Here is a 22,568-nt window from a genome sequence, read left to right as displayed (position 1 = left end):
CGGTAGCGTCATCCGCATTGTGTAAGGAACTTATATATGTGAGAGGGAGGAGGGATTCAGAGAATGAGTGTAGGTCAAGGTGTTTAAGATTTCTGCGAGGGTGTGAAAGTTTGTGGGGTGGGGATTGTAGACATGGAGTGGAGAGGGAAGAGAATGTGAGAAGGTTGTGGTCAGAAAGAGGAAGAGGTGAGTTAGAGAGGTTAGATAGGGAGCAGAGGCGGGTGAAGATGAGGTCCATTGTGTGGCCATCCTTGTGGGTGGCTGTAGAAGACCATTGAGTGAGGCCGAAGGAGGAAGTGAGAGATAGAAGTTTAGTGGCAGCTGAGAGGGAAGTGTTAATGGGGATGTTGAAGTCGCCCATGATGATAGTGGGGATGTCCGAGGAAAGAAAATGAAGTAGCCAGGTGGTGAAGTGGTCAAAGAAGGTGGTGGCTGGCCCTGGGGGGCGGTAAATGACAGCCAGTTGGAGGTTGGAGGGGGAGTAGATGCGCACAGAGTCCACCTCAAAGGAAGGGAGGGTAACAGAGGTTGGCAATGGGACAGCTCCTTCACCAGTTATCCGACAGGAGAAAACCAACTCGTCCGCTATGTTTGCTGCTGGGTCGGGGTATGTGAGAAAGGTGGGAGCCACCATAAGAGAGTGCAGCAGGAGGGGCTGTGTCAGAAGGGGTGAGCCAGGTTTTGGTGATGGCGAGGAAGAAAAGTTTGGTAGTAACAAAACGATCATGGATGTAGGAAAGCTTGTTGCAGACAGAGCGAGCGTTAGATAGAGCTCCTGTTAGTGGGACTGGGGAAGCGGTGAATGGGTATAAGGTTAGAGAGGTTACGGAAGTTTGCGATAGAGCGTGGATGGGAGGTAGAAATGACTGTGGGGATGTGGTGAGCAGGACCCGGATTTGGAGAGATATCACCAGCAGTGAGAAGGAGCAGAGAAAGTGTTAGCAGGTGGGAGCAGGAGAGGGCATGAGGGGGCTGTCTGTGCTTGGAGACAGAACATTGTATGTTGAGGAACAGTTCTGAGGAGGAGGTGAGATGGATGGGGAGGATTGAAGAAGAGATGAACAGTTCCTTACTAGGTGTAGGGATCAGGGGAGTTAGCAGAAAGTGAAGGATTATAGTGGTGAAAGTGAAAACAAACTACAGCGTACACAGAGGGGTCTTTGACCAAAGCTGGGGGTATATGGGTGTATACAGCGTACACAGAGGGGTCTGTGACCGAAGCTGGGGGAATACGGGTGTATCCAGCACACACAGAGAGTCTGTGACCGAAGCTGGGGGTATACGGGGGTATACAGCGTACAAAGAGGGGTCTGTGACCGAAGCTGGGGGTATACGGGTGTATACAGCGTACACAAGGGGGGGGGGTCTGTGACCGAAGCTGGGGGAATACGGGTGTATACAGCGCACACAGAGTGGTCTGTGACCGAAGCTTGGGGTATACGGGTGTATAAAGCACACACAGAGGGGTCTGTGACCGAAGCTGGGGGTATGCGGGCATATACAGAGTACACAGAGGGCTCCATACACAACACGGCTCCGCTCTGTACACCTCGTACACACGGCTCCGCTCTGTACACCTTGTACACACACGGCTCCGCTCCATACACTTCGTACACACATGACTCTGCTACAGCCACACTGTAAACCCCTCCTGACCCCACACAGAAACTTCCCCTCATCCTGCACCATGACAACCAGCACAGCAGAGTCCTGCATACACTGAGACCCTGATCATGTGACCCCTGACTCCTCCCCTCCTGTGACCTCATCACAGGTCCTGTGCGAACAAAGCAGCCATATATGTGGTGGCGGGCTGGCGGCTCTGCAGGTCAGTGATGGGCAGTCCTGCTCTTCTTGCAGCTACTTTCCCCACTTTTCTCCCTCCATTCCCTTCTCTATAAAGCCTGGGCCTCATTATACAGCTGTACTGGGGTCTAGTGGAGGCTTTTTAGCCATTTCTCAGACTGTAGCTCCTGGGAACAGGCCCTCACTCCAGTCCTTTCACTATAAAGCCTGGGCCTCATTATACAGCTGTACAGGAGCCTAGTGGAGGCTTTTTAGCCATTTCTCAGACTGTAGCTCCTGGGAACAGGCCCTCGCTCCAGTCCCTTCACTATAAAGCCCGGGCCTCATTATACAGCTGTACAGGCGTCTAGTGGAGGCTTTTTAGCCATTTCTCAGACTAGCTCCTGGGAACAGGCCCTCGCTCCAGTCCCTTCACTATAAAGCCTGGGCCTCATTATACAGCTGTACAGGAGCCTAGTGGAGGCTTTTTAGCCATTTCTCAGACTGTAGCTCCCGGGAACAGGCCCTCACTCCAGTCCCTTCACTATAAAGCCTGGGCCTCATTATACAGCTGTACAGGAGCCTAGTGGAGGCTTTTTAGCCATTTCTCAGACTGTAGCTCCCGGGAACAGGCCCTCACTCCAGTCCCTTCACTATAAAGCCCGGGCCTCATTATACAGCTGTACAGGCGTCTAGTGGAGGCTTTTTAGCCATTTCTCAGACTGTAGCTCCTGGGAACAGGCCCTCGCTCCAGTCCCTTCACTATAAAGCCCGGGCCTCATTATACAGCTGTACAGGCGTCTAGTGGAGGCTTTTTAGCCATTTCTCAGACTGTAGCTCCTGGGAACAGGCCCTCGCTCCAGTCCCTTCACTATAAAGCCTGGGCCTCATTATACAGCTGTACAGGAGCCTAGTGGAGGCTTTTTAGCCATTTCTCAGACTATAGCTCCTGAGAACAGGCCCTCACTCCAGTCCTTTCACTATAAAGCCTGGGCCTCATTATACAGCTGTACAGGAGCCTAGTGGAGGCTTTTTAGCCATTTCTCAGACTGTAGCTCCTGGGAACAGGCCCTCGCTCCAGTCCCTTCACTATAAAGCCTGGGCCTCATTATACAGCTGTACAGGAGCCTAGTGGAGGCTTTTTAGCCATTTCTCAGACTGTAGCTCCTGGGAACAGGCCCTCGCTCCAGTCCCTTCACTATAAAGCCTGGGCCTCATTATACAGCTGTTCAGGCGTCTAGTGGAGGCTTTTTAGCCATTTCTCAGACTGTAGCTCCTGGGAACAGGCCCTCGCTCCAGTCCCTTCACTATAAAGCCTGGGCCTCATTATACAGTTGTACAGGAGCCTAGTGGAGGCTTTTTAGCCATTTCTCAGACTATAGCTCCTGGGAACAGGCCCTCACTCCAGTCCTTTCACTATAAAGCCTGGGCCTCATTATACAGCTGTACAGGAGCCTAGTGGAGGCTTTTTAGCCATTTCTCAGACTGTAGCTCCTGGGAACAGGCCCTCGCTCCAGTCCCTCGCTCCAGTCCCTTCACTATAAAGCCTGGGTCTCATTATACAGCTGTACAGGAGCCTAGTGGAGGCTTTTTAGCCATTTCTCAGACTATAGCTCCTGGGAACAGGCCCTCACTCCAGTCCTTTCACTATAAAGCCTGGGCCTCATTATACAGCTGTACAGGAGCCTAGTGGAGGCTTTTTAGCCATTTCTCAGACTGTAGCTCCTGGGAACAGGCCCTCACTCCAGTCCCTTCACTATAAAGCCTGGGCCTCATTATACAGGTGTACAGACGTCTATTGAAGGCTTTTTAGCCATTTCTCAGACTGTAGCTCCTGGGAACAGGCCCTCACTCCAGTCCCTTCATTATAAAGCCTGGGCCTCATTAAACAGGTGTACAGACGTCTATTGAAGGCTTTTTAGCCATTTCTCAGACTGTAGCTCCTAGGAACAGGCCCTCACTCCAGTCCCTTCACTATAAAGACTGGGCCTCATTATACAGGTGTACAGACGTCTATTGAAGGCTTTTTACCCATTTCTCAGACTGTAGCTTCCGGGAACAGGCCCTCACTCCAGTCCCTTCACTATAAAGCCTGGGCCTCATTATACAGCTGTACAGGGGTCTAGTGGAGGGTTTTTAGCCATTTCTCAGACTATAGCTCCTGGGAACAGGCCCTCACTCCAGTCCCTTCACTATAAAGCCTGGGCCTCATTATACAGCTGTACAGGAGCCTAGTGGAGGCTTTTTAGCCATTTCTCAGACTGTAGCTCCTGGGAACAAGCCCTCGCTCCAGTCCCTTCACTATAAAGCCCGGGCCTCATTATACAGCTGTACAGGCGTCTAGTGGAGGCTTTTTAGCCATTTCTCAGACTAGCTCCTGGGAACAGGCCCTCGCTCCAGTCCCTTCACTATAAAGCCTGGGCCTCATTATACAGCTGTACAGGAGCCTAGTGGAGGCTTTTTAGCCATTTCTCAGACTGTAGCTCCTGGGAACAGGCCCTCACTCCAGTCCTTTCACTATAAAGCCTGGGCCTCATTATACAGCTGTACAGGAGCCTAGTGGAGGCTTTTTAGCCATTTCTCAGACTGTAGCTCCTGGGAACAGGCCCTCGCTCCAGTCCCTTCACTATAAAGCCCGGGCCTCATTATACAGCTGTACAGGAGCCTAGTGAAGGCTTTTTAGCCATTTCTCAGACTGTAGCTCCCGGGAACAGGCCCTCACTCCAGTCCTTTCACTATAAAGCCTGGGCCTCATTATACAGCTGTACAGGAGCCTAGTGGAGGCTTTTTAGCCATTTCTCAGACTGTAGCTCCTGGGAACAGGCCCTCACTCCAGTCCTTTCACTATAAAGCCTGGGCCTCATTATACAGCTGTACAGGAGCCTAGTGGAGGCTTTTTAGCCATTTCTCAGACTGTAGCTCCTGGGAACAGGCCTTCACTCCAGTCCCTTCACTATAAAGCCTGGGCCTCATTATACAGCTGTACAGGAGCCTAGTGGAGGCTTTTTAGCCATTTCTCAGACTGTAGATCCTGGGAACAGGCCCTCACTCCAGTCCCTTCACTATAAAGCCTAGGCCTCATTATACAGCTGTACAGGAGCCTAGTGAAGGCTTTTTAGCCATTTCTCAGACTGTAGCTCCTGGGAACAGGCCCTCGCTCCAGTCCCTTCACTATAAAGACTGGGCCTCATTATACAGCTGTACAGTGGCCTAGTGGAGGCTTTTTAGCCATTTCTCAGACTGTAGCTCCTGGGAACAGGCCTTCACTCCAGTCCTTTCACTATAAAGCCTGGGCCTCATTATACAGCTGTACAGGAGCCTAGTGGAGGCTTTTTAGCCATTTCTCAGACTGTAGCTCCTGGGAACAGGCCTTCACTCCAGTCCCTTCACTATAAAGCCTGGGCCTCATTATACAGCTGTAAAGGAGCCTAGTGAAGGCTTTTTAGCCATTTCTCAGACTGTAGCTCCTGGGAACAGGCCCTCACTCCAGTCCCTTCACTATAAAGCCTGGGCTTCATTATACAGCTGTACAGGAGTCTAGTGAAGGCTTTTTAGCCATTTTCAGACTGTAGCTCCTGGGAACAGGCCCTCACTCCAGTCCCTTCACTATAAAGCTTGGGCCTCATTATACAGCTGTACTGGAGCCTAGTGGAGGCTTTTTAGCCATTTCTCAGACTGTAGCTCCTGGGAACAGGCCCTCGCTCCAGTCCCTTCACTATAAAGCCTGGGCCTCATTTTACAGCTGTACAGGAGTCTAGTGGAGGTTTTTAGCCATTTCTCAGACTGTAGCTCCTGGGAACAGGCCCTCGCTCCTCATCTGTATTGTGGCTTATTGTCTAATATCTGATATTTATGGTTTCTCCATTAGTCAGCGCTGTGACATCTGGAGAACATTCTTATTAGTAAATCCTTGGAGACGTGTTCAAGGCTCTAAGGCCGGAGTCACACGTAACGTCTAAAAAATCAGTCCGATTTTGATGGCCGAGAATCGCACCAATGTTCTCCGTATGTAATCCGCTTGAAATGTGATGTTGCGATTTTCTCGCAGCTATGTATCCGTATGGCTTTACATTTCTCACTGCTTTTCCTCATTGAATTTAATAGCTCAATGGGCTGAAATGAGGAAAATATGTGCATAGTTCTCACAAGTCACATGGATGGTCCGTGTGGTGTGCAATTTATTTTCTTGCACCCATAGACTTGCATTGGCAAGACTCAGCCGATATACGCGTAAAATCGCAGCAGCCTGAATACGCACTGGTTACATCCTGACTCTACTGACAGTGAAGTTTTAGTAATGATCATTGAGGTAGTACTGCCTGTAAAAAGGTTTACAGAGGTGTCCACGACTTTACCATTGATAGTCTTAGTCGGGATCACACATGCGAGAAATACGGCAGAGTCTCGCATGTTAATACCCGGCACTGCACCCGGCACTCGGTAGCGGAGCTTGCGGCCGCACAGCAATACATGGAGTGTTTTTCCAGGATAATCTTTTATGCGGCTTAATTCATATATCCTTCGCAAAGATGAACCTGCCCAATTCCAGCCTTGCTGAGGCATCCCCAGATCAACACCTGGTCGTCTAATGGTTAGACGGAGACCTGGAGAGGTGTACAAGCCACAGTGTCTTGCACCCAATGTGACCTTTGGTGGAGGATCGGTGATGATCTGGGGATGCTTCAGCAAGGCTGGAATTGGGCAGGTTAATCTTTGAGAAGGACGTATAAATCAAGCCGCATACAAGGTTATCCTGGAAAAACAGTTGATTCCTTCTGCTCAGGCAATGTTCCCCAGCTCTGAGGACTGTTTTTTTTTCCAGCAGAACAATGCACCATGCCACACAGCTAGGTCAATCAAGGTGTGGATGAAGGACCACCACATCAAATCCCTGTCATGGCCAGCCCAATCTCCAGACTTGAACCCCATTGAATACCTCTGGAATGTAATCAAGAAGAAGATGAATAGTCACAAGCCATCAAACAAAGAAGAACTGCTTAAATGTTTGTACCAGGAGTGGCATAAGGTCACCCAAAAGCAGTGTGAAAGACTGGTGGAAAGCATGCCAAGACGCATGAAAGTTGTGATTAACAATCATGGTTATTCCACAAAATATTGATTTCTGAACTCTTCCTGAGATAAAACATTCGTATTGTTGTTTCTAAATGATTATGAACTTGTTTTTTTTTTTTGCATTATTTGAGGTCTGCAAGCATTTTTTTTTTGTTACTTTGACCATTTCTAATTTTCAGAAAATAAATACAAAATGTATTGCTTGGAACTTCGGAGACATGTCAGTAGTTTATAGAATAAAAGAGCAACTTACATTTTACTCAAAAATATACTTATAAAGAGAAAAATCAGGCAAACTGAACATTTTGCGGTGGTAGGTTTTATTACTAGATGTAAAGAAGGAAACTGAATACTGTAAAATAATAAATCTCCTCATATGTTTCCCTTATTATCTCCAGTAATTGTGTTATTACACAGGATTTTTATGATGTTACATCGGCTCATCTTCTCATTCAGGTCTCTACAATATCGGATCCTCTCAGTGAAGATTTTCTATAGAAGAGAATTTTCCTGATTTACCCATCAATCATTGATATGGACAGAGACAAGATGGGGGAGAGAATATTACACCTCACCCTAGAGATCCTCTTCCACCTTACTGGAGAGGTGAGAGATTCTGATGACGTCACATTACATCATTTTTACCTATGGGAATAACAGATGGACAGAACTGGAGAGGTGAGGACTCTGGAAATGTCTGTAGTGAGATTTATTAATGTGTCTCTCCATAACCAGGATTACACAGTAGAGAAGAAGACCTCTAGTGAGCGCTGTCAGGACCCTGTGTCTGAGGGATGGGGAAGACCCCTGAGCCCAATCACAAGGCCTCCACCTCACCCCCTGATCCATGATGACATCAATGACCAGAAGATTCTAGAACTCACATACAAGATGATTGAGCTGCTGACTGGAGAGGTGACACTGCTGGGAATGCTGGGACATTATACAGTAACGCTATGAAGGGATCTGGTGATGACGGTATCATTGTATGTGCCAGGTTCCTATAAGGTGTCAGGATGTCGCCATCTATTTCTCCATGGAGGAGTGGGAGTATTTAGAAGGACACAAAGATCTGTACAAGGATGTCATAATGGAGGTTCCCCAGCCCCTCACATCACCAGGTAATAGACAGGACTAAATACACACGGCCTATAATTATCTGTATGTAAAGAATGAATTCAGTCCCTTTATGTATTTCCTCCAGATCTATCCAGTAAGATGACAACCCCAGAGAGATGTCCCCGTCCTCTTCTTCCACAGGACTGTAAACAAGAAGATCCCAATGTTCCTCAGGATCATCAGGTAGATGGAGATGGGTCATGAGATCTCCCCTATGATGTGTAGACGGCTGTGAAGGTCTTGTGCTCAGTCTTGTTTTATCCACCAGTATTATATGTTTTATACTTGTGTAATGAGAACGGTGGAGATGGCAGGATTAGAGCTGATCATAGATGTGACCTCCATCTGTCGGTGACTTTTACAATATTTGTTTCAGGGTGAAGATCTGACCCATATTAATACTACAGAGACATATGTGACGGGTGATGAGCGGTGTAAAGAGGAGATTCCTACATATGACTACCCAGGTGAGTAGTAACCACTAAATGCAGAGAAGTCACAGATTCTTCTCAGTCACCGGCTGTGGCTGCTTTATCAGTGGTGTATTCCGGCCGTATTACCATGTTCACCATTTTGCCTCTAGACCACAACATTCTCCTCCACCCAAAACTGTTGAAATGACTTTGGTCATTGAAAGCCCTTTTCTATAGAACTTACAATTTGGAGGATCCACCTACCCCCTGGGATTAGAAGGCTCTGACCGTTACCTGCCCAGATCTGTAAACTACAAAGCCAAATGACAGCATATGTAGAATGTGCTGACAAATTAGAAAATCACTTAAAGAAAAATATTATGATGGGCCTGTAAGAGAAAGTGGAGGGTAATGATGCTGTTGGCTTCCTAGAACCCTGATATCTTATTGGATGAATATTCCTTCTCCCCCTTCTGTGCTGCTGAATGTGCTCATATGGTCCCTACAAGACCAGGTCCAGTCTTTGTGGCCAAACTTCACTTTTATGATCGATAGCATTGAATGTACAGTGAGGCCAAGTGTGAACTTCTGTATAATAACAGCAGAGTTTCCCTTTATCCTGACTTTTCAATTTGTATTCAAACTAATTAATTTCAGGGAGGATTGTGATAAACTACAGGAAAAACATTACTCCTGTGCTATGATCTATCTCTGAGCTGTTCGTGGCTGAAGGCTGCAAAATACATTTATTCCCGCCTGCAGGAGATGTGTTGGCTCAAGCCCTGGTTTCATGGATTCACTCCACGTCATAAATTACATTAAGTTTTCAATCCAAGGAAATTCAGATTACTGCACAATCTCTCCTGAAATGGGGGTGCTAATACTTTCTCTAATCTTCTGGTCAGGACTCACAGTAGCTCCAATGGTCCACCATAAAAGAATGCAACTCCGGATTACTGTTGGAATTCTCCACTCGTACATACGTTGTTGTTGGGGATGTAACATATTTTTTTTATCCTACTTTTTTTTTTTACCTGTTCATTCTGTATGATAGTTTGATTGTGGTGGGATTGATCTGCCTCACTTATGTGAGTCTGTAACTCCCTGATAGTCTTAAAAAAAGCTCTCCATCGCCTTTTCGAAATACCTAAGATTTAAATTTAAAGTGAACCTGTCAGCAGGATTGTGCACAGTAACCTACAGACAGTGTCAGGTCGGTGCCGTTATACTGATCACATAGATACCTGGTGATGAAATGCATCTTGTGGTTGTTGATCAATCTTTATTTGTAGTTTTCAGTTAATGAGATTCTCGTGCTCTGGGGCGGGGCTGTGGGCGGGGCTTTATGTGGTGCCCTGATTACATATTCATCTGTATTGGCTTATGGCAGCTCACTGATCCTTCAGTGACCTGCCCCCTATTTTATGTAATTCACATAATAGCGTTGATAATGCCTATAATATTGTGGTTATTGTGAGGCTTAGAAAAATAAATTACATCCAGCAAAATGACATTGGCGGCGATAGCATTTACCGTATATACTCGAGTATAAGCTGACCCGAGTATAAGCCGACCCCCTAATTTTGCTACAAAAAACTGGGAAAACTTATTGACTCGAGTATAAGCCTGGGGTAGGAAATGCAGCAGCTACAGGTGAATTTCAAAAATAAAAATAGATGCTCCATACCGTTCATTATTGTCCCATAAGATGCTCCATATAAAGCTGTGCCATATATAATGCTCCATACCGTTGATTATTGCCCCATAGATGCTCCATATATAGCTGTGCCATATAGAATGCTCTGCACCGTTCATTATGGCCCCATAGATGCTCCACATAAAGCTGTGCCGTATAGAATGCTCTGCACCGTTCATTATTGCCCCATAGATGCTCCTTATAAAGCTGTGCCCCATATATAATGCTCTGCATCGTTCATTATGGCCCCATAGATGCTCCATATAAAGCTGTGCCCCATATAGAATGCTCTGCATCGTTCATTATGGCCCCATAGATGCTCCTTATAAAGCTGTGCCCCATATAGAATGCTCTGCACCATTCATTATGGCTCCATAGATGCCCCACATAAAGCTGTGCCCCATATAGAATGCTCTGCACCGTTCATTATGGCCCCATAGATGCTCCATATAAAGCTGTTCCCCATATAGAATGCTCTGCACCGTTCATTATTGCCCCATAGATGCTCCATATAAAGCTGTTCCCCATATAGAATGCTCTGCACCGTTCATTATTGCCCCATAGATGCTCCATATAAAGCTGTGCCCCATATAGAATGCTCTGCACCGTTCATTATGGCCCCATAGATGCTCGACATAAAGCTGTGCCCCATATAGAATGCTCTGCATCGTTCATTATGGCCCCATAGATGCTCCTTATAAAGCTGTGCCATATTGAATGCTCTGCACCGTTCAGTATTGCCCCATAGATGCTCCATATAAAGCGGTGCCATATATGCTCTATAGCGTTCATTATGGCCCCATAGATGCTCCTTATAAAGCTGTGCCATATATAATGCTCTGCACCATTCAGTATTGCCCCATAGATGCTCCTTATAAAGCTGTGCCATATATGCTCTGCACCGTTCATTATTGCCCCATAAATACTCCACATAAAGCTGTGCCATATAGAATGCTCTGCACCGTTCATTATTGCCCCATAGATGCTCCTTATAAAGCTGTGCTATATAGAATGCTCTGCACCGTTCATTATGGCCCCATAGATGCTCCTTATAAAGCTGTGCCAAATATAATGCTCTGCACCGTTCATTATGGCCCCATAGATGCTCCATATAAAGCTGTGCCATATAGAATGCTCTGCACCGTTCATTATGGCCCTATAGATGCTCCTTATAAAGCTGTGCCATATATAATGCTCTGCACCGTTCATTATGGCCCCTTAGATGCTCCTTATAAAGCTGTGCCATATAGAATGCTCTGCACCGTTCATTATGGCCCCATAGATGCTCCTTATAAAGCTATGCCATATAGAATGCTGCTGCTGCAATAAAAAAAGAAAAAAAGACATACTCACCTCTCTTGCTGACCGCAGCTCCTCAGCGTCCTGTCTCGGCGTCTCTCCGCACTGACTGTTCAGGCAGAGGGCGGCGCGCACACTAGTACGTCATCGCGCCCTCTGACCTGAACAGTCAGAGCAAGAGGACGGGAAGACGGAGCGGCGCCCGGCGGGTGGAACGTGGACAGGTAAATATGTAATACTCACCTGCTCCCGGCATCCCTGGCTCCTTATCCCAGAGAGATGGTCTCCGGGTGCCGCAGCCTCTTCTTCTGTCAGCGGTCACTGGCACCACTCATTAGAGGAATGAATATGCGGCTCCACCCCTATGGGAGTGGAGTCCATATTTATTTCTCTAATGAGCGGTCCCACGTGACTGCTGAACAGGGGAAGAGCTGCGGCACCCGAATACCATGGGACAGGCAGAGGGAGCCCCGGAAGCAGGTAAGTATGCGACAGACGTCTCTCCCCCTCACCCGCCGACTCTGCCGCCGACCGTGACTCGAGTATAAGCCAAGAGGGGCACTTTCAGCCCCAAAATTTGGGCTGAAAATCTTGGCTTATACTCGAGTATATACGGTATCTCTTACAGTACTTATAGATGCTACTGCGCAGGCGCCGCCATCGCCGGTGACATTTTGCTGCATGTAATTTTTTTTTCTAAGCCTCACAATAGCCACAATATTATAGGCTTTATCAACAATAATATCAACGCTATTATATGCATTATTTAAAAATGGGAGGCAGGTCACTGAAGGAGCAGGGACCTGTCATAAGCCAATACAGATGCATATGTAATCACTAGTGATGAAAGAGCCTGCTTGCCACTACTCAATGCTCGCCACTACTCGGTGCTCGCTATGCTCGGAGCTCGCCGAGTATTTCCGGCTTTGCTCAGCGGTAGTTCGGGTCACCGTCCTGCATGTTTGGCATGCTTTAAAGCACCAATCAATGTGCAGGGATTGCCTGCCACACACTGTAATGCCACAGCCATGTTGGTTGTGGCATTACAGTGATTGGCCGGCCACACAGCATCATCAGGTCTATGAGACACCTGGCGCCGTCCTGCTCGGCACATTCTGCTCCGGACTCAGCTAGTGTAGGGAAAGCTGCTGCTGAGATAGGGTCACTATCGTCCTTGTAATAGTTAGTGTGGTTCTGCTACTGTTCATTTCACAAATCCTGACAAACCAACAGTCCTTTTTAGGGCTAATTCGTGGGTACAGTGATTGCAGCGCTAGGTAGGCAGGAGAGTCTATGTGCGCATATCCACATCAGTGCAGGGCATGCAGGCACTGTATGTGAGTACATAGCTCTCACTGCTTACCTCCAAAAGCTCCATTACTGTCTTATGCTTCTGCTTCTTTAAGGCTACTTTCACACTTCCGTCATTTGGCCACCGTCGCAATGCGTCGCTTTGGCAAAAAAACGCATCCTGCAAACGTGCTTCAGGATGCGTTTTTTTTCCCATATACTTACATTAGCGGCGCATTGCGACGTATGGCCATAGGTCACAAGCGTCGCCCACTGGAAGCGTCGGCCCGTTGTCAAGAAAAAACGTTCAAGGGAACGTTTTTTCATGCGTTGGGACCGCCGTTTCCGACCGTGCATGCGCGGCCGGAACTCCGCCCCCTCCTCCTCGGACTACAGAATGGGCAGCGGAAGTGTTGTAAAACTGCTTCCGCTGCCCACATCTGGCATTATTTTCACAACGTGCGTCGGCACGTCGGGTCGGCGCTAGTGTGAAAGTATCCTAATATATACCTTGCTGCAGTTATCTGTGGCAATTTATTTTTTATTTTTTGCATCTTATACCTGCTCCTTTTATTGTAAAGCAATCCATAGCCCCCTTTTGTTCTACGCTTACTTGCTTGGTCACACTGCAGACTACAGCCTGGTCATTGTAATTGAAGAGTGTGCAAATCTAAGAATTGCAAATTTATTTATTTATTTTTTGTACTAGTCATCAGATGTAAGTGCTCCCCCCAAATTTTTTTTTGGGGTACTATCTAATATTTTGTAATGTCTTACAACATTTTTGGACACCATTTTGCTGCTCCAAATATCTGTAGCTGTTCTAAAAATATTTACTTACAGTTCTTAGATTTATCACTGTAAGCTGTACGCATCGCATATAATTGTGCTAAATATCTTACCATTTTAGTACTCCTTTTTTATTTTTTGTGTCATAGCCAACTTGTTGACAATTTTGTTGGGCCAAAAAAAAAATCAAGGTCACACTTGTTCTACTCATTTTTTATTTTTTGCCAAATTAAAAAAAATTATACAGTTTGTTATCAGAGGTTGAGGCCTGGTGTATCTGTGGTGGAAAAATCGTAGCTTCGCAGGCACACGTAGCATACGGTAGTTCTGTCTGCTATCCTTCTTCTCATTTTTTTTTCCAAATTTCCAAAGAAACATAAATAAAAAATGATACAGTCTATAATCTGAGGCTGAGACCTGGTGTATGTGTGGTGGAAAAATCTACGCTTTTGCACGCATACTGATCACATATAATTTTTCACCAAAGAAATAAATTTGTCATGAGCTTTTGAAATAGTTCAGTAGTCCATTTAAAATGGGCAAGGGACGGGGAAGTGGATGTGATGCTGATGGTGTATGCAGAGGACGAGGCCGTGGCTAAGGTGAAAGTGAGCCACTACAAAGACCCACATCTTGTCGCTCGACCTTCCTGTCCCAATTTCTAGGGGACCGCAGCACACCACTATTGGAGCCAGAGCAGTGTGAAACGGTTGTTGATTGGATAGCGGATAATGCCTGCAGTCACTTAGCCACCTCCACCACCACCATGTCTTCCACATGGTCAAGTCTGAGTAGCCGTTAGTTTGGACCGGATATTCCTCACCCTGATCCTCCTTCCTCCCACCATGCCGAGTACCCTGAGACAACTGATCCCACACTTGGACACTCCGAAGAGCTGTTCAGTTTTCAGTCAAGATTCCGGACTCTCGGCCAGTCAACTTGAAGTGGGGCCAGATGAGGTCGCATGTAGCGATGCCCAAATCTTTGAACAGCCACGGTCACACGAAGGTGATGGTGAGAAAGTGTCAGAAGACGTGGACGATGATGAGACACAATTGCCTGAAAGTCAGGAGGAGGAGCAGGGTGTGGATGTGGAGGACGAGGTGGTGGATGACTATGTGACTGACCCAACCTGGCAGGAGGACATGCAGAGCAAGGACAGCAGCACACATGGGGAAGGAGGCATATCACCCCTACAGTCAGAAAGAAGCAGTGTGGTGGCCACAGACAGAAGTCGTGCATCCGTTCTCCGTAACACCAACATGAGGGAAGTTGCCATTCCAACTGTTAGATCTTCCTGAGTCTGGTTATTTTTTATAGACTCTGCCGATAGCCCCAAAATGGCCATTTGCAGCACCCGCCATGCCTGCATCAGCAGGGGTAGCAAAACTATCAGCCTGACCACCACCAGCATGATAAGCCACATGGCAGCAAAGCACCCGACTTTGTGGGCTGAGCCCCAGGCTCCAGGAACACTGTCTGCAGGTGACACCACTGCTTCTTCCACTGTTTTGCGTAAAAGCCAGTCCACCGTGCATGTGAAGATGCCTCTGGCCCTTCATGTGTTGTTGCCCACAGTCAAGCAGCACCATCCTCAAGCCCGTCCATGTCCTTGTCCCAGCACTGCCTTCAGTTGTCTATACCCCAGTCATTGGAACGCAAGCGTAAATACCCAGCCAACACCCACAGGCCACAGTACTAAATTCTAACATTTCTCCTCTGCTTGCGCTTGAAATGTTGCCTTCTAGGCTCGTTGAGATGGAAGCTTTCCGCAACCTGATGGCGGCGGCCGTCCCAAGGTACTCAGTCCCCAGTCACCACTATTTCTCCCGATGTGCCATACTGGCATTACACCAGCATGTGTCTCACAACATTACCCGTGCCCTCAACAATGCTGTTACTGGGAAAGTCCACCTAACCACGGACATGTGGACAAGTGCTTGTGGGCAGGGACGGTACATCTCACTGACAGCACACTGGGTTAACATAGTGGAAGCTGGGACTCAGTCGGACCTTGGGATGGAACACATCCTCCCCACGCCGAGGATTGCGGGTCCTACATCAATCAGGGTTGCCCCCACAGTCTACAGCTCCTGCACCTCCTCCACCTCTTCTTCAGCCTCCATCTCTGAAATGGACATATCAGTCAGAAGCTGGAAGCACTGCCTCAGCCAAGCGTCAACAGGCTGTGCTGAAGCTAATCTGCTTAGGTGACAAAGCACAATGCAGAAGAGTTGTGGACAGCGCTGAAAGAGCAGTCAGATATTTGGATGACACCGCTGAACCTAAAGCCAGGCATTGGTGTGTGTGACAATGGCTGGAACCTGGTGGTGGCTCTGAGGCAAGGTAAGCTCACACATGTACCTTGCCTGGCCCATGTGCTTAACCTCGTGGTTCAACGTTTTCTGAAAAGTTACACGGAGCTGCCGGATCTGCTAGTGAAAGTACGCCATCTGTCTGCCCATTTTAGAAAGTCAGCTACAGCTTCAGCCGCCCTTGCCGTGCTTCAGCAGCGTTTGCTGCTTTCGGCTCACAGACTGGTGTGTGATGTCCCCACATGTGTGATGTCCTCACTCTACACTACATATGTTGGAAAGGATTTGTGAGCAGAAGAGGGCAGTTGTTGACTACCAGCATTAACAAGGCCGTCGATATTCAGTTCGGACTCCACACATAAGACCTCAGGAGTGGACATGGATGTCAGACATATGTACCATCCTCCAAAACTTTGAGGACTGCACCAAGATGGTGAGCGGCGATGACGCTATAATTAGCATCACCATCCCACTTCTCTGCATTCTGAAAACCTCTCTCCTCACAATTAAAGAGGATGCATTGCAGGCAGAGCATGAGGACAAGGAGCAAGAAACCATACTGGGTGATTACACTCAGCCCAGCCTCATGTCTTCCCAACGTGGATTGGTAGACAATGATGAGGAGGAGGAAGAACAGGAGCTATTTTAATGCACTATAGATAGTACTACAAGCACAGCTGTCATACCGTTTGTCTAGCGGGGATGGCCTGAGGACAGGGAGGTGGAGGACTGCATGGTCAGTCGTCCTGTTGTTGAGGACATGGAAGTTTTGCCTGTTAGCAGTCTGGCACGCATGGCTGACTTTATGTTGCGCTGCATTTCACGTGACCCATTATTAAAATTTTTGACACTCATTACTGATTGGTGACACTTCTAGACCCACGCTACAAGCAGAACTTTCAATCTCTTATTCCAGAGGCAGACAGGTGTACTAAAATGTTGCAGTACCAGAGGGCCCTTGTAGCGGAATTACTTAAAAAATTCCCATGTGAGAACGCTGGCAGTAGGCGTCAGAGTTTGTTGTACAACCAAGGAGTCCAAGCGAGAGAGACAGAAGTGCAATCCAGCTCAGGCAGGGGAACAATGGCAAGTTCTGGGACACTTTTCTCAGACCTTCCCATCGTGCTGGCACAGAGCCAAGGGGTGCTGAGGGAGTACCTTGCAGATCGTACAAACGGCCTCCATGACTCCTCTGTGCCTTTTAATTATTGGGTATCCAAGCTGTACACGTGGCATGAACTGGCTCTCTGCGCCTTGGAGGTCCTGGCCTGCCCTGCTGCTAGTGTTCTGTCAGAGCGGGTTTTTAGGGATCAGCTGACTCTGCACAGTCTGAACAAGGCGGAGGGAGATGAGTGAGAGGCTTAGATATGCACTGCGCATGCCCAGGAATCCCATCCCCGCAGTGAGAATAAATCAGAAGACACTGTGGGGCGGGATGTCTGGCAGGGCGGCCGCACAGGCGCAGTCAGCTAGACTGCAAATGAGGACAGAGGATGGGCAGCACTCACTGCGCATGCCCAAGGCATGAGAAAAGAGCGCAGGCGCCGGCTCATTTGAAAACAGCGCTGAGGAGGCGGCACCCGGCACGCACAGGCCCAGAGTGACTGCTGTGCTGCGTCTGATTAGCAAGGAAAGACCCGCCTCCCTGGCGATTTCAGGGTAAGAGGGGGCACATTTTATAAGTGTTTATTTCAGCATGTGCAGGGAGCATAACTAAAAGAGCCACCTTGTCAGAATGCAGCATTTGTGCTGCAAAAAGTTGCTCTTTTAGCCACAAACGCCTGAGGGGGGTGACAGGTTCCCTTTAATATCTGATTTTTGTAACTTTTACAAGGTCTGGTTTTCTTTGATACGCAAAGGATCGCGCTGGACCAGAAGGTGCGGAAAAGTCACTTCTACTTCTTAATTTTCACAATCTTTGGAGAGTACAGTAGCCACCACCAGCGCCAATCATATTCACAGGTCACATAGCCAGTTATGTGACCCATTGCCAATCTTGTGTGGCCTTCTACCACTTCATGGACTTCACTGTCTTTGCTAAATGAAAAAATCCTTGTTTTTATTTTTTGTTTCACTACATGGGATGACAGTCCAGTATTGCTGAGTCCCTGTGATGGGTTCTGCTTCCTGTAACCGAGATTTTCACAAACTCTCCTCCTCTTTGTAGTCCTGGTTTGTACAATACATGAACTGGAGGTTAAGAATATTTTTCTCAATCCATTTGAAAAGTTGCATGGGTGTTAAGATTTGGTGTGAATATGGCCTCTGGCAGGTACGGACTGGGGCTGAAATTCAGCCCTGGCATTTGAAACCACACAGGCCCATGTTTTCCTCGTCCCCAAGAACCAGATGGGATATATTACTAATATTACCCTGGATGGAGGAAAGAAAGATTTACTACATGACCAATATTTCAAATGATACCCATGGCATGTTGGGTAAGTGATGGAGTCAGTGACTTTGTGCTTCATCACATCTGTTAACAGTATGGGTGTCCTGAGAACATCGATTCTGTTAACAATGTAGCAGACAAAGCAGCCCACAACCAGACCGGCCCTTCTGGCATTTGCCAGAATTGCCCAATGGCCAGTCCGGCCCTGGCCTCTGGAGGCTGGAGTTGTGGGCCTGTCATCTGCTCTGCATGCACTCTCTGCCCCTAACAAAGCTTTCTCCTCTGTCCTCTCCTGCTTCTAAGGCCTCTTTCACACTTCCGTCTTCCAAATCTGCACAGGATCCGTCAACACATTGAAATGACGGATCACGTACAGATTGTGGAAAACGTGTGCACTGGGCCCGTCTTTCTGATGGACCCGTCGAGGCTATGTGCACCTGTTGTGTATGTGTCTTCGCAGCGTTTTTCCGCATAGGCAGCGTCAATAGTAAAAAGAGAAATAGAGCGAGCGAGAGAAAATTTCCCTGATGGGAAATTCTGCGCATGCTCAGTTTGTAAAGACGGGACCCATCGCTGGATTCCTGCTTTTCACAGTCAGCGACGCATCCTGCGCCCATAGGCTTCCATTGTAGCCAGTGATGGGCAGCGCAGGATGCGTCGCTCACCGATTTTCCGACGTGCAGAAAAAACGTTCCTCTGAACGTTTTCTCTGCCCGACGGACCGTTTTTTTTTACACAGGATCCAGTGCACGATGGATGAAACGGATGGCCATCCGTCACAATCCGTCGCTAATACAAGTTTATGAGAAAATTCAGGATCCTACAAATTTTTTTTGCAGGATCCTGCATTCTCAAAAATCGACGTATCTCGACGTAAGCTGAAAGACGGAAGTGTGAAAGAGGCCTAAGGCTACTTTCACATTTCCGTCGGTAGTCGGCCGTCACAAAGTGTCGGTGCGACGTACCGACGGACGTTTGGTAAATAGTGGCAGTGGATGCAGTGTTTCAACGGTTCGCTGTCTGGAAAGCCAAAGAGAGAGATTTCCTGCCGGGCATGCGCAGTAGGAAACACAGGATGCAACGTACAGAAAAACGTTCCCTTTAACGTTTTTTCCAGACGACGGGCTGCCAAATTCCGATGCATCCAGTGCACGACATACGAAACTTGTGTCCATCTGTCGCGATACATCACTAATACAAGTCTATGGGAAAATGCAGGATCCTGCAAATTTTTTTTTGCATTCTGAAAAATCAACGTATCTCGATGGGAGCTGAAAGAAGGAAATGTGAAAGTAGCCTAAGCTGTAACATAATAATACAGTAAGATCTAAAAATCATGGATTATTTGGTATATATTAGACCCCACACTTTTACACCACAGGCTGAACAGATCTGAATTCAAGATTTTCGAATTGACACTGTAATAGTTTTATTTTTTAAAATATGATCCCATCACGATCCCAACTTAATTTTGGTACAAATGTGGCTAGGAGCATAGAAAGCATATGTGGAGTTTTTGAAATTTTTAAATTGAATTTTTTTTTTGGAAATGCGTTTTAAAATTTTGCGTTCGCATGGGTAAAATATTATCAAAGATACTCTTGTGACATATCTGGTGAAAGCCTGTACAGTTCTGAGTAGAATGGTGTTTATTTTGTTTCTCTATCTTTTTTCTAGCCTGAGTTATGAGGAGAAATGTAAAGGCAGGTAACACCGAAATTCGCACTTTTTCCAAACTTTGAAAATCAAAAAAAAAAAATCTAGAATTTTTTTTTCTTCACATTTTGCATTCTCTGACACACTATTACCAAATAACAATATCTCAAAAGAATTAAAACTATAGAGGTAGAAATCATTGGTTCACTTGACATGGAATGACCCCTTCTCACCGAAGCCTGTTTACACCTTAATGACTGGGCCAATTTTTACAATTCTGACCACTCTCACTTTGTGAGTTCATAACTCTAGAACACTTCAATGGATCCCTCTGATTCTGAGACTGTTTTCTCATGACATATAGTACTTCATGATAGTGGTAACATTTGTTTGATATGACTTGCATTTATTTGTGGGAAAAAAAACTCCGGAAATTTGGCAAAAATTTTGCAATTTTCAAACTTCTTAATTTTTACACCCTTAACCCCCAAGGGTGGTTTGCACATTAATGACCGGGCCAATTTTTACAATCCTGACCACTATCCCTTTATGACAGGGGTGGGGAATCTTTTTTCTGCCAAGGGCCATTTGAATAGTGATACCATCCTTCGGGGGCCGTACAAACTCCGCCCACAAAGTACATCCTGACTCTTTGACTGGTTTCAGGACGTAATCTTTCATTGCATGCCCTTCAGTGTTCAGTAGTGAACACTGCATGTGTGCTAACAGAGCAAGAAGAAATTAATGAGCTGGTTGTAATCAAAATACACCTCCCTGCCAAGAATGCGGTCCCTGAGAATCTGCTCGGGGGCCTGATAAAAGGTCATCGAGGCCCGTAAATGGCCCTAGGGCCTGAGGTTCCCCACCCCTGCTTAATGAGATAATAACTCTGAAACGCTTGCATGGATACCGGTGATTCTGACAATGTTTCCTCATGACATATTGTACTTTATGATAGTGGTAAAATTTCCTCGATATTACTTGCATTTAGGGCGGTTGCACAATTCCAGATATTTCCGGTTCCGGAAAAATCGGTACTGGAAATATCTGTGTCTGTGTGCTCACGTGGCCCATCAGTGTGGCACACATGCGGCAGCTGTGTGCCGCATGAGGACCACTCGGACTGCCGCAAGAGAGGCAGCGCTACAGTAAGCGCTGTCCCCTGCATGTGGTGCTGAAGCCGGCATTCATCCCTTCTCCCGTGCTCGGCCGAAAGCAGCGCGAGCAGGAGAGAAGGGACAAAAAAATCAAGTTTTTTATTCTGTTTTTTTTTTTTAAATTAAAGTTTGGGGTCATATCACAGAGTCATATCACACAAATAGTTAATAAATAGCATTTCACACATGTCTCTTTTACATCAGCACAATTTTGGAAACATAATTTCTTTATCGCTTCATTGGGGGACACAGGACAACCATGGGTGTATGCTGCTGCTGCTAGGAGGCTGGCACTATGCAAAAAAAGGATAAGGCGTAGCTCCTCCCTGGCAGTATACACCCACCGACAGGCACCAAGCACCTCAGTTTGTGCTTAGTGTCTGTAGGAGGCGACATGGATCTTCAGATCCGCTGCTAACCTTGATTCCTTTACAGGTTTTGTTGTTTTTATTAACGTTTTGGCTTTCCTTTTCAGATCACAGCATTCAGGGATTCAGGGTGCAATCTTCCACCCTGCCTCCCCAGGAGGGTGGCTGAGCGAGCAGTGTGGTATCGTCCGCATCGCAGCTCTCAGACCGCCGGCAGGACATTATCCCCTGTCACCCTCCCAGGTGCTCCAGGGTCTTTATGGTGGCAGTCCTTGCCAAATGGTCCCCCTCACCCCTGTCCTCGGAGAGGGCTGAGAGGAAGACGGTGGTCACCAGCGGTGACCCTCCCCCTTGTCTTTGGGGTCGAGGCCGTCTTCTAGACGAAGGATTCCGTTTCCAGCGACCCCTCTCTCTTTGGGCCCCTGGACGATCCTCTCTCCCCACTCTACCTGCGGAACCGGACATGCAGGTACCAGCGCTTCAGCAGCCGCTCCACCGCAGCAGTAGCTTCCCCTGTCTAGATGTACAGTGCTCTCACACAGAGTCCCGGCCATTTTTACTTTCACTTTCATTCTCACACAGAGTCCTGGCTGTTTTTACTTTCACTTTCACAGCTGTGGCCGGCCACGCCCCCAATAGACCACGCCCCCTTTTCAGGCGCTCTTTTTCAGCGCTCTTTTCCTTCTCCACTCAAGATGGCTCTTACATCTGGGGCACACCCTTCCTTTTCGGTGCGGCCCTGTCAGGAGCCTTGGCTTATTCCTCGCAGCACAGCACCGCCCCTTTTTCACCGCTGGCACTTCCTGCCTCAGCAGCTTCGTGCACAGGAGACATCTTGCGTTGGGGGACACAGAGAACTCTGCTCTGTGGTGCGGTAGGATTGCGACGCTATATTGGCCCCTCCCTCGGTATTATCCATACCACTGTAGGCCCCTTAGTCTTTTCTGTAGTATAGTACTGCAGAATATCCTTATGTCCAACTCTTCTGGAGCCTTCCCTACCAAACCTACCATAACTCACTACGCCTGTGCTCGTTGTAAGATAAAGTGGTCAGTAGGCCAATCGTCGCCCCTCTGCCAGTCCTGCAGTCCTCCTGCCATGTCTGCCCCGCAGGAAGCTTCTGACTCTCGGGATGGGGGCGCTCCCCCTCCCCCTGAATGGGCCGTTGCTATCTCGCAGTCGGTCTCTGATTTGACTAAGGTATCTCAGTCCCTGA

General features: G+C 47.5%; 1 protein-coding gene across 1 annotated transcript in view; it reads left to right on the top strand.

The window, feature by feature from the left end:
* Positions 1-1,768: 1,768 nt before the first annotated feature.
* The window catches only part of LOC138666417 (zinc finger protein 585A-like), a 77,935-nt gene continuing 57,135 nt past the window's right edge, over positions 1,769-22,568 (top strand). The window contains exons 1-6 of the mRNA XM_069754640.1: positions 1,769-1,828; positions 7,315-7,464; positions 7,594-7,773; positions 7,856-7,979; positions 8,063-8,160; positions 8,354-8,444. Coding sequence (XP_069610741.1) covers positions 7,393-7,464; positions 7,594-7,773; positions 7,856-7,979; positions 8,063-8,160; positions 8,354-8,444 — 565 coding nt within the window. The 5' untranslated portion in view covers positions 1,769-1,828; positions 7,315-7,392. The remainder of the gene's footprint in view (positions 1,829-7,314; positions 7,465-7,593; positions 7,774-7,855; positions 7,980-8,062; positions 8,161-8,353; positions 8,445-22,568) is intronic.

This window comes from Ranitomeya imitator, chromosome 2, assembly GCF_032444005.1.
Source record: "Ranitomeya imitator isolate aRanImi1 chromosome 2, aRanImi1.pri, whole genome shotgun sequence".
Classification (NCBI taxonomy): domain Eukaryota; kingdom Metazoa; phylum Chordata; class Amphibia; order Anura; family Dendrobatidae; genus Ranitomeya; species Ranitomeya imitator.
The sequence above is the reverse complement of the archived record's forward strand: the minus strand, read 5'-3'. Positions and strand labels throughout refer to the sequence as shown.